This window comes from Corvus kubaryi, unplaced genomic scaffold, assembly GCF_017639235.1.
Source record: "Corvus kubaryi isolate FWS band 111438036 unplaced genomic scaffold, C.kubaryi_AGA036_p1.0 37396, whole genome shotgun sequence".
NCBI lineage: Eukaryota > Metazoa > Chordata > Aves > Passeriformes > Corvidae > Corvus > Corvus kubaryi.
The window spans coordinates 9398521-9413640 of NW_024581135.1; the positions used below are offsets into that span (position 1 = coordinate 9398521).

General features: G+C 48.9%; 1 protein-coding gene across 1 annotated transcript in view; it reads left to right on the forward strand.

Moving 5' to 3' along the window:
- The first annotated feature begins 6375 nt into the window (after positions 1-6375).
- Positions 6376-15120, forward strand: part of ITGB5 (integrin subunit beta 5) — a 57959-nt gene continuing 49214 nt past the window's right edge. Inside the window, exons 1-2 of the mRNA XM_042041549.1 lie at positions 6376-6552; positions 10555-10640. Of these exons, the coding sequence (XP_041897483.1) occupies positions 6447-6552; positions 10555-10640 (192 nt within the window). The 5' untranslated portion in view covers positions 6376-6446. The remainder of the gene's footprint in view (positions 6553-10554; positions 10641-15120) is intronic.

A 15120-nucleotide genomic window follows, 5' to 3' on the forward strand; every position in this document is an offset into this window, starting at 1 on the left:
TGGTCATTGTTTGGCAGCCAATTTTCAAAGGTGATACTAACGTCTTCCCAGAATAACATCTATCACATCTTGGTGGGTGGGAGGGCAAGGAAAGCCCCCAGCCCTCCTGAGAGAGCTCCCCTTGACCCACCCTGGTGGCAGCCTGTCCCATGCTCACAGACATGAGCCTGGTCAAACATTAGGGAATCTCTGCCTCTCCTTTAGTCACAGATGTCTGGATGTAGCTGGGGAAAGAAAGTCTGCTCTATAAATGAGACTTTGGGGGGAAAAAAGGCTTTCTCTCAAGTTTTTTTAACCATAGAGATCTTTATAGGGTAAATCAGCCAAAAGTTAAAAGAAGAAATGTTTCATATCTGGAACAGTCAATGAATTCAAGAGGTCATTATAGTGCTAAGGTTCCTAATCCCCTCTCAAGCAGAGGAATGTTTAAATTGGTGAGAAACAGGGGTCAAGTCCAGGCAAGTATTTCAGTGCCTAACTTGTACTGACATTAATGGGAATAGGGGTCTCTGCGGAGGAATTGTGGACCTGGGCCTGTATATCATTCCTATAAATGAAACAGGGCTTGTGTTGCACATGTGTAACAGTACATTATTATTCTTTTCAAAGCAAGGTCTTTCCTTGTAGACTCTTTAGCATTTCTCAACTGTTTTGTCCTTCCAAGATTGGTGTGAACAGATTCTGCAGCAAGCTCATGCTGGGCAAAACCCACTTGCCAGAAACATTAACAGAAAACCCAGAGTCCAGTGATTTATTTCAGATAGTGATTAAATAGCCAGGTGTCAGCTGTGATTTGAAAAAGCCGCACGGGGCATTGTGAGGTCCAAACTGCACAGATCCAGGTGAATTCCTTGGAAACCCATTTGTACCTCCAGAGCACTCTGCTCGCCCAGGTGCTTAGGACTGGAGATTTTACTCCATTCAGCGGGAATTTTACCAGAGATCCGAGTGGAGCCAAGCCTAGCTGGCTCTACCTGCTGACATTTAAAATCATATTTAATGATTCTTCCCCTACATGCAGGCATACAAAGGCAATCTCTTTGGGCTCTCTGGGTGTAAGAAACTCTCTGCTAGAGGCATCTAGCATTTACTCCCGGCTTTTGCGGCTCTGCGCTAACCACAGCGGGACCAGTTTATGTGAGGCAAGATGTGCAGGAAGACAGCATATTTCTCAACACGCCTCGCAGGGTGCTGGGGACGGACCCTCGGGCTGTCCAACCCTCCTCCTGCTCCCTCTTCTGTGCCACCGGGCAGAGTCTCTGGCCACAAGATGGAGCTGGCTCTCTGCAGTTGCCGGATAAGGCACCCCAAAGGCAAAACCTTTTAATGAGCACGCTTTTCTTGGGGCTAACCATTAACAGACACACAGGCAGGTTTCCACGGAGCTGCTAATTTTTAACCCTCTCCTGTGTCCCAGCCTTGTGCATCCCCACGCCCACCCCTCTGAGGGCGCATTACTTAACTCTGGGGATTGGGGCATATTTTTTGGGATGGGTCATGGCTGGAGGTATCCATGACCCTTTCAGTCCAGCACATCAGTAAGCCCCTCCTGTAAATAGCCTCTCAGGCAGCCAAGTGCCTCCCAGCCTGCTCCAGGGACTGTAGGGATACCAAAACTTGGCCAGATTTGGTCTGGCTTCATCATCTCTGTCTCAACTTCTTTTACCACAGAGGCATGAGGAAAGTCTCCCCCTTGTACCTCCCTCACTTTCCAGCCCAGCAGCTTCAGGCATGGACTAGCTCAGAGACTTATTCTGAACTCTGCCTTTTTTTCATCTATTAGAGGGTCAAAACTTGGCAAAATGACTTTAGGTGCCGTTCTCTGCTTCCCAGAAGTGTTGCAGTGCTGCTCTTCAGCAGGTCAGGAGTTGTTTAGGAGTAGTGTTGCTCTTGAGTATCTGAGAACAGAGGTTGGTCCTTAGATGGTAAAAATATCTGTTTTTATGGCAGGCAGCAGCAATATGCGGTGCATCTTTAGCCAGAGAATAGAAATAGGATTAAATCTATTATTGTAATTTTTGGCATGTGGTAGTTGCCTATTACTAACAAGGATTTTGTGTGAATTGTATTTTTTTTATAGCTTCCTTGGAAAAAGCAGGAGACAAACTTTTTCCATGGCAGTGGAAACCCCAGCAGCCTGGTCTGTGGGCTCACTTGTGTGAGGAGGCGGCGTGGGGATGGCAAAGCTGCACGGTGCCCACAGCTTGTGTCTCTGTCCCACCCTATTTCTCATCATGGCACAGCCAGGAGGAACAGGCAATCAGCACAATGAGGACCTGGAAAGGAAAATGAAATATTTTCCTAAAACAAGAACTGTTTGTAACACGGTGCAGGTTTGCAAGGTTCAAAGGAGTTTGCCTTTTATTTCACATCCCTGATCCTACTCCCCAGTTTGACCCCAGTTCTCCTAAAACTCCTTTTTATTAAAACCATAAATCAGCCCAGCTTTTTCACCATCTGAATTCCAGTTTGGCCATCCTTTGTTGCATGTAGAGTTGCTTGGACCAAAGGACTGAGGGATGTTCAGGACCTGCTGTGCACCAGTGGTACCTGAGACCGGGCTGCACCTGGATTACTCCTCCAGCCATCTGACTCCTGGAAACAGGTAATCTTAGATGTCTTAGCTGGTCTTTCTTGCACACTAGAGAGCTGTGCCTGGGATCCTGAACTTACTGCAAATATGGTGGTTGAATGAGTTATACCAAATAATGCGGCTGTAATGAGTGACATCCAGACAGATGATGTTTCTTCCAGCTGGAGCTGCTAGGAAGTAGCAAACCTAAACTTATGCCACAGAGTCTAGAAATGGGAGAAAGTCAGAGATGTCCCAGGATTTTGCTGCTGGAGAGTGGCAGTACTTTGTGAAACACTAATGCAGAGGTTGTAGAGGTGGAGCTTCACCCTGAAACAGGCTGTGGCTTTGTGCAAGGGCCTGGGAGCTGCTCAGACTGGTGCAGAGAGAGGAAAGAGTCACAACTGAAAATCCAGAACCTCTTCAGTGCCATGTCAGACATCTAGATGTGACTCAGATGCTTTTATCCACCCTTTCTGCCCCAAGGAAGATATGATAATGAAAACCTATCTGTAGAACACTCGGAGTGTCTCAGATAAATGATTTATTAGTTTTAACTGATGATAAAAGAGCCAAAGAACCAACTTATAATTACATCACTTTCAAATCCATGCCCAGGTCAGATACCCTGGGTTTATGTCATACTTTAATCACAGGTTAAAATGTAAGTGATAAGAAAGTGAACATAAAGATCAGCCCTTTCCAGACGGGAACTTTCCTCTCTCTGTTACAGCGGAACTGTGCAGTGATACTGAAAACCCAAGTCCAAGGGCCTCTGTGGCATCTAAGTACTTGGAGAAGCCTGAGGGATCTCAGTCTCATGGGCTATGTGATCCTCAAGAACGGCATTTTCTAGACAGCAGACATGATGGTCAAGAGAGAAAAGACCCAGGCAATGGTGATGGCTGCTCCTGGAGATCAAGGGAGACTTTGTTGAAGGTCATCCTGTCAAGATCCTGAGGACACAGAGCCCTTCTTTCAGTTCTCATCCCAAAATCTTGGTGCTGCCTCAAACTCATCTTCTACTGAGTATATAAAAATCTTGTTAAAACATGGGCACTAAAAGCCTTTTTTCTCAATCCCTTATTGAGAAAATAAGGGAATCCAGGAGGAAGATCAAGGAGTTATCTGGTTTCATACATGGAGACAAACTTTTTTGGGGGCTTCTACTGCTACCCCATCCCTGACTCCAGAAAAACAGCCAGGACACATTGGTCCAGCACCCTTGTCACCAGCAAGCAGGAAGGATTCATACCAACACCTTCTTTATGCACCTAATTTCAGGCCACATATTACCACTGCTCATGCCTCATTTCTTGGTCTGTGGCCAGCCTCAGGGAGCACAAGGCTGCTTGCTTGCTCTGGGGCCGAGCTGCCCACCTCATGTTCAATCACCACAAATTCCCCCTCTTGGTGTTACAGCTGCTTGTTTGGCCATTTGTGCAACTACATCCTTTTGCTGCTGTGTGTGGGGCAAGAGAACAGCACCAGCTTCAGAGAAGGATATTAACACTCTTCTCATCAGGGAAGCCACAGCACGTCCTCCCCTGCGGCTCCAGGGGTCTTTTTCTGTACACACCACACTGTGGTCTGTTGGTCAGTGGTGTTACACTGGGGTAAGATAAACAGCCTGTGACTCTGTGGGACCTTCAAAGGATTTGGCTTGAAAAACATGATGACTGATAGCAGATGCTGAGCGCTGACAACATCTTAATGCTCAAAAATTGCATAGTAGCAGCTCCTGACCTTCCCCCTTCTCATGGGGGTTTTTCATGGGGGCTGTGGGATGAGGACAGCCTGGGCAAGGTGGGCACCAGGTGCTTGTGCCAGTGCCCAGTGCCTGCAGAAAGCAAGAGCTCGGCCTCAGCTGAGCCCAGCTAAATATAACCAGTGACTGGCGAGCTCCTACGCCTCGCCTGGCTCTGGTCCTGCTGCAATACATTCCTTCTGAAAGTACTGCCCGCTTCCTCAAGCCCTCTTTCCTGCTCCTTGAGATGCCACAGCTGAGTCTCTGAAGGTGGTTTCCTTCCCTCTGAGTAGTTTCTTCACCCCATGCCCCTGCTTTTCCTTTTCCCCCCTTGCTCATTCACACTCGCCCCTGTGCATCTGCTCCTTCACCCAGTAGCTCCCAGGGCAGCTTGACAAGACTCAGGGATAAGGGATGAGGGTCTCCCTGCTCCTACAACTAGGAATAGTTTAAAGCTCTCAAACATTAGTCTATCCATGGATATTTGTAGTTGTAGTTGTGTCTTGGGGTACTTGGGCACGGCCAGAAGATCCAAGGAGCAACTTCTAGGTCTACACAAGGCTCCTCTGGGCAGTAAGGCTCATATTGGGTAATTTACCTTTTGCAAGTGCAGGATCTGCATTTAATTTTTTTTTTCCCACAGGAATATTAAAAAGTACACCACAGAGGAACAACCTGCATCAAAGTCTCTTCATACCACATCTTGCATTTCCAGGTCAGCCCAACATGGTCAGTATTAATTTTATTATTAATAAAGGGTGACAGCATACACCTTATTATGTGTTTGGGATAACAGGGAAGGCTGACACTGTCCCTTTCCCCACACACAGCCAATAGCTCGAGGGCAGCTTTTAGGTTACTGCCTGTCCCACATACCACACTCCTACCATGGGAGCAGTTTTGATGAGGCATTTAGTGATATTTTTGCACTGGTTGCAAGCAGTATGGCTGTGATGCTCCTACAGCCACACCAGGACTTGGTTTGATTTAGCAGCAGCGGGACAGTTAAAATGCTACAACTTTTGTAGTTGTGTGTTTCCTAAAACAACAAATAGTCACTTTAAACCCAAACCTGGTTTATCCTGGGGGGTATGAAGAGGTTGAAGAAATCAGCGAGGTTTGTGAAAGCAGTGTAGGAAATCAGTGAAAGCCAGGGGAAATTTTGGCAGGTGGCATTACAGTTAATCACTTCTGTCTGAGAACAGCAACACAACACATGTGTTTTAAGCAAAATCTGATGGTGAAATCTAGTAGACACGAGGGTGCCATGAAGGTCTGCAGGTCAGGGATAGGTTACCTGTTACTACAAATTGCTTTTAAAATCAATGATCAGCTCTAGGGATAATTTGTGTTTTATTTTAAAAGCAGAAGAATACAGAAAGCTCTCCAGCAACGCAAACACGATCATAAACCCGATGCTTCCTTTCGATCTGAAGTGTTGATGTCCCAAGCGGTGGGGGCGTGGACCGTGCCAAAAAGCCGTCAGGCAGTGAGCGCAGCGCTGCCCGGGTGCCCTGGCTCAAGGAGCCCTTCAGTAAATGGACACAGTCTGTTTGCACAGAGAAAATCCCTGAAGCAGGAAAATGCCACGTAAGAGCAGGCATTGACCCGTGGGGAATGAGTGCAAGCCCCGCTGTGAGCGGGAGAGGCGGGCGCGCATTCTTCGCGTGCACATTCTGTGGGTGCATCTCTGTGTGTCCGCGCACGCCGTGCGTGTCTGGCTGTGGCCAGCTGTCTGTCCGGGTGCATGTGCATCTGCAGCGGCAGCCTGTGCGTGTCCGTGGGTGCGCGTCCCGTGTGCGTGGGCCCGGCCGTGCCCGCGGGTCCCGCTCCGAGCCCGCAGCGGACGGGGCTACGCCTCCCTGCGCGGGGCGGCGGGGCGGGGAGGCGGCAGCGCACCCTCGGGAGCGGGACAGACACGCGCACAGACCCACGGACACACGGAGAGGCACACAGGCACACGGACACGGGGACCCGCACACCCGCCCCGTCCCGTCCCGCCGCCCCCGGGCAGCTCCGCGGCGCCGCCCCCGCCTCCTCCTCCCGCCGCCGCCGCCGCGGCCGCACAAAAGGCGACGGGGAGGGCCCGGCCGGGAAGGGCAGCCCGGCCGCCCCGGCCGCCGCACCATGCCCCGCCGAGGGGGGCTGCCGGCCCCCGCCGCCGCCCGCCGGCCCCCCCCGCTCCTCCACCTCCGCCTCCTCCTCCTGGCCGCCCCGCTGCAGCCCGGCAGAGGTAAGGGCCGCTCCGCTACCGCCGCCCCGGGCCCTGCGAACGCCGCTCCGGAAGGCGGCTTGTCCCCCAGACCCGCCTCGGTGCACTCTGTTACCGTCTGTGTTCCCTCCTCCTCTCGCCCCCCTTCCCGGTGCCTCCCCCGGCGCCCGCTTTGCCGTGCGCCCGCAGCCGGCGGGACGCGGGTCCCCGCTGTCCCCGCTGTCCCCGCTGTCCCCGCTGTCCCCGCTGTCCCCGCGCCCGGGGGTGGCCGCTGCCGGGGCTCTCCGTGCATCCCCGCCGGCCCCGGCACGGCGCTGCTCCCCGGCCCCCTCCCGCCGTGCCCCCGTTGCGGGCGGCGGGGACCCGCGCTCCGGCAGCGCTGCGGGGCACGGACCGCGTCCGCGGGGTGTCACACCTTCGTCTTAAGAAGCACCGAACTGCTATTTATACGACTCGCTCTCTATATATTCCTAATGGAAGCGGCTGCAGCCACTTCTGTTCAGGGATAAGCACTTCCCCGGGATGTTTGCCTGAGCGCTATGTGTAAATCGATGGGATGAGGAGCAGCAGCAGAAAGCCACACACAGGCTGTCGCCCTGCCGGTGACCGGTCTCCACGTTCGCACCTTGTATCATCCAGCCCCGTCCGCTTGGCACCAAGAGGGAGAGGTCCTTGTCCCCCGTGGGGATGCTCCCACGGTTTCCACACACATAGATGAATTGCAGTGCAGTGTGTAACTCCGCTCCAGCAGTTCTGGAGATGGGGTTTCTCTCCTCTCTGAGTGCTTGGGGAAGCTTTTTAATGAGAAGGGTGCCCACAAAATGCCTAAGCCCACCATTCCAGTACTTATGTCAGTGCTTGATACTTTAATGAATGCTCTTAAGAAGTGGCTTATCTTGCAGAGGGCTGTGGCACGATTGCAAAAGCTCAGAAAAGGTTTTCTTAACTTCTTTTTGGTGTGTGTCTGGTCCATGAAATTGATGGTTCAGTATTGCAGCAGACCATCTTGGGGACAAGTCTCTTAGAATGCTTATTGCAAGCACAGGTAAAATGCTCTTTTTTCATGCTTAGCTGTATAAAGTGCATCTCTTTCTTTTTTTCCTCTTCTCTGTCTTCCCTAAGCAAGCTAGTACATTCACTTCTGTTTGAGGAGCTGCCCAAACTAGGATTTCTTGCAGAACAGGTTTAAAATGAGGTCTGATTGCCTGGAGCATCTTTATGAGTAAATTTGCTGAGTACCTTTCGTGAGAGTTTCCTATCTTGCTCTGCATCTGTAGTTTGATGTATTAAAATCTCCACAGTCTGGTGGGATACACTGTCTTCCTCTGCTTTTTTGGGCTCTCCTGCAGCTCAGTCCAAGAGAAGGATGTCATTTGGAGATGTTCTTTGTGCTTGCTGGACACTACTGTGCAAAATAAGTAGGGTGCAGGGTGTAGGACTAAGTGGCACCAGTATGAAGGACTATGTGGGCTGTGCAGCTCAGCAATCCAGGGGGGGTGGATTATTTGCCTCCAGAGTAATCCCAGCTAAATCCTGGATAGAATTTTCCCCATTATAAGAAGTTTAGTTGATTTTTCAGGAGTGGTTTCATTAAATGTATCACAGTCAAAGAGCAGACTGAGTTCCTTCCAGTCTCACTGGGTGACTTGCCCCAGTATCTGCAAGGATCTGGACTGGCATGAGCATCATCAGGTCCTTCCTCTGCCTGATTCAGGAAAGACTGCACTGAATCAAGCACAGCAAAGACTTGCATCTGGAAAATCCTGCATGTTTCTACTCCAGCTCAAAAAGCTCAGGTTTCAGTCTAAAACTGGAGGGCTTCACAAAGCTCTGTTTTCACAACAATGCTGGAAATGGTTTAGTGTTGCTACGGAGTGGAAAGAAAAGCATACTTGGAAAGTTCAAAAGCTGCCACCGGGAAGAATGTCACCCCATGGCTGGCCACAGGAGCGTGGGCTGCTTTGGTCATGGCGCGCAGTGGAAGGAGGAGACCTTGCTTTTCAGCCAGCTATTACTGTGACTAAGTAAACTCTCAAAAATCCAGCAGTCGGGAATGGAGGTAAATATTTCCATGTGGATGGGCAAGTGAAGCTGTGGGAGAGCCGGGCCTGGGTAGCCAGGGTATGAATGCAAGTATTTGCTGTGTAAAGTCCATTACTTCTGCTGGGTTACCCTGTGCATGGCTGCCAGAGCAGCAGCTCTCAAGGAGAGGCTTTGGGCCACGTTTTAGGGTTTGCAAATGCAAGTGTTAATTGCTGTCTAAATTTTAACTCAGTTGAACAAGTTACATTTTGCTTTATACTATTTCTGTTTTGAGCTCTTGAAATGTCCAGGAGCTGGAATATAACTTCTGAATGGGAACAAGGAATGAAACGTCTGGGTATGTGGTAACAGCCAGAAGGAAAAAAACCCCACACTCTTTAAGAAGGCTCTTGTTTGGTATGAATGAGCCCAAGGAGCCTGTTTGAATGAGAGCCATAGAGAGAGTGCAGGGCTTGGCTCTCTGGGGTCAGAGTTAACCACCTTGCGGGCAGCAGAGACCCGTCAGTGCAGGGCTCTGGCACAGTCAGGCCTCTGCGGTGACTGAGAATGACTGACAGGACCTACTTATCCTCCTTTTGTTTCTAGTCCAGGGCTTGCTAGGTTTTCCTCCAGCTGTCCAGCTTGATTCACTGTTTCCTGTGCTCACAGCCCAGCCCCTTATGGGAGCAACCCAGGCAGCTTTTCGTTTCTCGGTGCAATATTCACGTGGGATACAGCAAAAATCCTTCTTCCAAAGCTCTCATGGCAGAAAGTTCTTGGGACAGGAGAAAACTCCATGTGGCTCTTCAGCAGCTATTGGCAAGTCTGTGGAATCTGCAGATTGCACCCCGTAGCAGCGTGGTGCGCTGGTATCTGCAGATGCAACTGGCTGAAAATAGGGGCCTGACAATGCTTTTATTGACATTTGGGTTGGAAAAAATAGCAGACTGGGAGTTCAAGCCTGAGGCGTTTCATTTGGAGTGTGCAGCCTCTGTGCTGAAACCTCAGTTGAAGATTTCTTTAATCATTTATTGACAGTGGAAGTTAATAGCTGCACCCAGGGGAGCTGGGCCGTCAGTGGTATCGAAGGGCACGTTCACAGCCACAGGCAGGCTTGAACAAGCTGCTGCATTCAAAGCCCATACCACTGATGTCTACTTCAGCTTTACCTGTGTGGTTCCACTTCATTTTTAAAGCCCAAAGCCCAAATTGTGGATTTTGTAAGTGAAACTTGCTCGAGACCCCTTGTGCTGCTGGACACCAGCAATCCAGGAGCTGATGCTCCTGCTGGGATCACGGGCAGGGAGAGCCCTCGTTGTCTTCCACCCCTGCTGCCTTCCTTGGACATGTCCCAGTGCAAACACACTGCAAGGCTTAACCTGGATATCCTGTGGAAATGTCTCTCGTAGTAAAATAAAAGTAATTTAATGTAACATGAGTCTGCTGTGAAAATCACCTGTGCAGAAAGGGGAGATGGATGTGTTTCAAGAGTGCTTTAATATGAAAATTCTGGGGAGAGGCTCCCCCATATATCCAGCTAGAAAAAATGAGAAGATATGCCTAAAGATGTGACTTTAAAAGTCAGCGTCTTGGGGGCTTTTGGACAGCCAGCTCTGTGTTTCAGGCTGGTCAAACAGTTATTGCATTCTGTCCACAGCAATGGAAATACTTCATTAGGATGATGAGTAGCTGGACTCTTTGATTAACCAGAAACCATTGAAAAAGAGTGAAGAAAAATCACCAGATTCAGTAATATTTTAGAGGTTCTCAGCACCCCAAAGCAAGTTTCTGTCCTTTTCATTTACCTTTGGGAAGGAAAAGAAAACAAGACCTCCTTACAGGTGAAGAAAGATTTACAGCTTCTCCTGCCTTTTAGGCTCCTAGGAGATTATTTGCTCTTGTTTGAACTTACAGTATGTTTAGCATTAAGAATGTCTCAGAGCACCCCTAAACACTGTTTTGGAGTAACCATTCAGCCCATCCTGTTCTCTCTTGCTGAAGGTCTCAATCTGTGCACCAGTGGAAGCGCCACGTCCTGTGAAGAGTGTCTCCTCATCCATCCCAAGTGTGCCTGGTGCTCCAAGGAGGTAGGTGGGCATACCTCGTTTGTCTTGCATGCTTTCTGTAAGGCTGGAAGAGAGTTCTTTTCTCACCTTGCCTGTTCCTGACTCAGTCCCATGATAGAAGGAGGGGGCGAGGGCAGCGGGTGCTCCATGCCGTGCGTGTTTTGGGTGTATGTGACTCCTCAGCTCTTTGACATCATAGGAAATAAGTGTTTGACCCCACTGGCCCCCATGTACCCTCAACAGAGCAGCACTGTTCCTTCAGTCCCTCTGTCCCTTCAACCACCTTCTTGTTTTCGGTGGATGCTGGATCCCTGCATGGACTCTGTGTTGCAGGGAGCCTTGCTCCTAAGCTCTCTCCCTAAAAAGCCCCAAGCCTCTGGCTGGTGTCCTGCTACGTGTCCCTTGTTGCGTGGCCTGGCCTGGCGTGGGCTCTTTGTCTGTAACAAAGATAATTCTCCTTTCTGAATCTATTGTGTCATTTTGGGGGTGTGACCCATGCTTCTGGCATTGGTGCCATGAGTTGCATAGAGTAACCAAGCACTTCAGAGGGAAAATACATCCTTCTGTTGATGGTGAAGCTGCTTATCCTTATTCAATTGCACCTCTTTCTTTGTGAGGAATTGCAAATACCTCCCCCTGCTCCCTAGGGGCTGCTCATGAGTTTAGATTTATATATATAATCCAATATATGTCTTATCAAGTAGACTTACAATTTCTAGAGAACAAGGTATGTGAAAGACCTGATAATGTCTGATGCATACAAAGCAGTTGCCTGCTTAGTCCCTATCCTAAGTGTTCAAGAGAGACTTTTGGATGCTTTCAGATGCATGGAAAAACCATGCCTTGCAGGCACAGCTGCTGTGTCAGGAACCAGGTTTGGGATGTGAGAATCCCAGAGCAGGGGATGATCTTGAACCTCTCAATGGGCATGGCAAGTGGAGATGCTGTTCTGTTCCCTGCTGACCCTTATTCCTCTACTGTGGCCATCCCTGTCCCCTTTTGAGCACTCACTTCACCTTCCAGCTGCAGCTGGTGTTGCTGAGCTGAGGATGCAGGCACTGCCCCCTCTGCTGTTCCCATCCCTCCTCCTGCCGGGGCTGCTTGGGGCAGCTGCAGCTCCAGGGCAGAGGATGGGGTTGGGGATAGAGATGGATGTGGGACAAAGGTGACTTCCAGTCCCCCTGGTTTGGCTGGGTCTTGGGGGGGTGGGCCAGCCACTGGCTCTCCAGGTCTATTTCACTGGATTTTTCACTCCTAGGCACAGTTGCAGCTCTCCAAGGAAAACCTTGTAACGCTGCAAACACCGCACTGCCTGACAGCATAATAGCTTTCATGGGGTGTTTTTTTCTAGCAAGGCAATTGGTGTGCAGAAGGGAAAGGGTGAAGCAATAGATCTTGCTTCTGACACATCTTGTAAACAGCTGTAAGAGCTCCTCTTCCAGCCAGCTAACCTGTGGTGGTGAGACTGGATCCAGGAATGCCAGCTATTAAGCTATGGGAACCCAATAGTTTGTGCTTTTTGTTGTTGTTGTTTTCTTACTTGGCATCAAAAGACAACTTTCTGCAAAATGCTGCTAGTGGAAATGTTTATCTTGTGGTCACTGTGACCACTAATTGTACTAATGGGACTGGCAGCCCGACTCTTGTCATGCAAACAGGATAGTTACCAAAAAAAAAAAAGAAAATTCCTAACTGGAATGGAGGGGCCAAGGAGGAAGATGGGTGTTTACAGGGAAGTCCCGTAATACTTCCTGACCTTTAGCCTGCCATCAGCTATTTAAAAATACACAGTTTAAGGTGTTCTGTGCCAAGAGCTATGTGCTTAAAAGCTGCTGTTCCCATTACATGCTACATGCTAAAACCTAGCAAGTTCTTATTCTAATTCTGTATTTATTTATTTATTTGTTTGTTTATTTTTAGCATGTACTGTTTGAAACAAATTATTTCTCTGGGTGAGATCATCAGGTGAGGTAATGGGATTTCAAAAGATGCCTGGAGTTTTTCAACTTTAAAAAGTTTTAAAGTAATATTACAAACTCTGTAACATCTGCTTTCTTTTCATAGTCATTTCACCACCTTATTCCCCTTCCCTCTGCTGCAGCCTAGTCAGGTTATTAAATTTATTAAATAGCTCTTAATATGTTTTCCTTAGCTTTTTCCATTAGCTGCCATCCGCTATCTATGTTGCCTGGGTGCACATACGCCAGTCAGATTTTACAGCTCTTCTGTTGTTTATAAATCAGGGGTAACATACTGGAGTGGCTTCCACAGATGGCAGTTATGTTGTGGTAGAACCTCAATCAGCTGATCTGTGTGTACTTTGTGCTCCCTTTACATTTACTTTACAGGTTTGGGAGCAAACTGGGCCAGCCTTTATCAACTTTGTAGGCAACAATTAATAATTTTGTTGGGAAATATATATATAGTAGAAGTCTATCAGTACATGTATAATTCTGTGTATTATGTATACAGTAAATGTAGAGATGTCTGTTTTATGTTTTTTAAATATATATATATATGTATATATAGCTATACAAAGTATAGTTATGTATATTATTGATCTTCCTGTATATGTATACCTTCTTGAATTTCCTTTGGGGAAATATTTGGGGAATAATATCACTTGGTGGTACCATCACACTAGTTTGTTTGGGAGCCCTATCCCAATAGATTCCCAGGAGGGATAAGGTTCCTGGGGTTTACATTGCCTTGAATTGAGGGTAAGGGGATGTGTACAGATAGACCTTACAGCAGAGCAGTCACGGTGCTCTCACTTTATGACTGCCACCTCCTAACCTGTTGGTACAAGGTGCATCACGTCCCCTGGCTTGGTTGGACTTCTCTTCACTTCTGCTTGTGTTCAGCATCTCTGTTCCCATCCAAAGGGGTGATGATGGATGAGCTGATGATAGCAGCTTCTGGTGTGCAGCAGCCCTAGAGCCTCCAGGGGCTGCTCAGATAACCACAAGCCTTTGGGCTCTTGGAAATCTGGCAGCAGACATCGATTCTGTTGGCTCATGGAAGAATACCTTGAAAGCCAGGCCTTAAAGGAGGTGATTTCAGTGGCTCTTAGAAGAGGAGGTGTGAATATGTGGCCTTAACCATCACCTGAGCATGCCTTGAAACATTCTCTGAGGGAGAATTACTCTTGGGTGGTGGAGACTGCTGCAGCCTTTCCATCCATGCTGGAATCTGAGGAATCTGCAAGGTCCAGGAGAAGCTGGAAATGACAAGAAACTGCTGACATGGTGCTGGTAAAATGACTGGAAACTTCACACTGGCCTGTGGGGTTGTGATCTCTGTGGCAGCCTGGTTTCCATGTGTGTGGAGAGGATGCTTGATGAATTTTTCGCAGTGGCACCTGGTTGCCCAGGCTGAGCAGGACTTGTTGGGTTTGCTGGGGAGAACAGGGAGCTCTGGAAGTGGCTTCAGTGCTGTCCTCTGAGCTTCCAGGGCAGGTGTGATAAACAGGTGTGGGTTGTGATCATGATAAACCTACCTGGGGTCATTGCAGGGGGGGAAGCTCTTCAAAAGAGCATTTGGGAGTACCAGTATGGGAGGGGAAATTTCAACATGATGTTTTCTTTTTTGCTGCTTTGGGGAGCAGTGTACCAGTGTGCAGAGGCTCCTCTTGTTTGTTAGATGTGTTTGTTAGGTGGATGAACTGTGTTCACCTATCCATTATTTATGTGGATGCATTTGTGTGTGTACACACAAACTAGAGATACACATTAATTAAACTGAAATGTCCTTTTTGAGTAAGTGAACCGAAATTTCCTCAATGGCACCCTCTGTTTTCCAGCAGGTGCTTTTACCCCATCCTCTCCCATCTCAGAAAGGTATGCCTAGAGAACGAGGAAAGAAAACCAAGGATGTTCCTAAAAGGGAACATGTCAAGGTTGTTTTTTTTTTTAAATGGAGAAAGCAGGCATATTTCAGACTGATTTAATGCAGAACTGGATTGATTAAACCAAAAAATGGTAGGGACATGCCTAGTCAGGAATTAGATGTTAGATACAGTGAATGCTATTCTCCATTTTTATCGCATGAACCAAGCAATTTGTCTTAAAACTGTCGAACTGATGAGCATGTAATTGTCACGCTGTTGTCTCCATTCATTCTGCCTGCTCGGGTGCATTCGCCTTTGTGAGCTCGTTAGCGCCGAGGCCGGACCGCGACTGCCAGGGGGGCTGGAGCAGCCAGAGCTGCTGACAGGGGCTGGGGGACCTTCCCAGCCAGCGCTCCTCTGTGGCACGGAGCAGTGTTCGGGGTGGTTCCTGCTGGTGAGGGGCAGCTCTTGCCCAAGCAGGCCTGCGGGCAGCTTGGCAGGTATGTGGGCGCACTGAATTGCTTAACTAACCGCAGGGTGTTCCCTGCTTGGGGAAAACTGGGGCTTGAACCAGCGTGCTGCTGTGGGGGTGCCTTTTGGTGTGGTTCCTCATGAGCTGTCTGGGCCTGTGCAATGCCCTTTACTCCCCAGATCTGCTCATCCTTTTTCCCT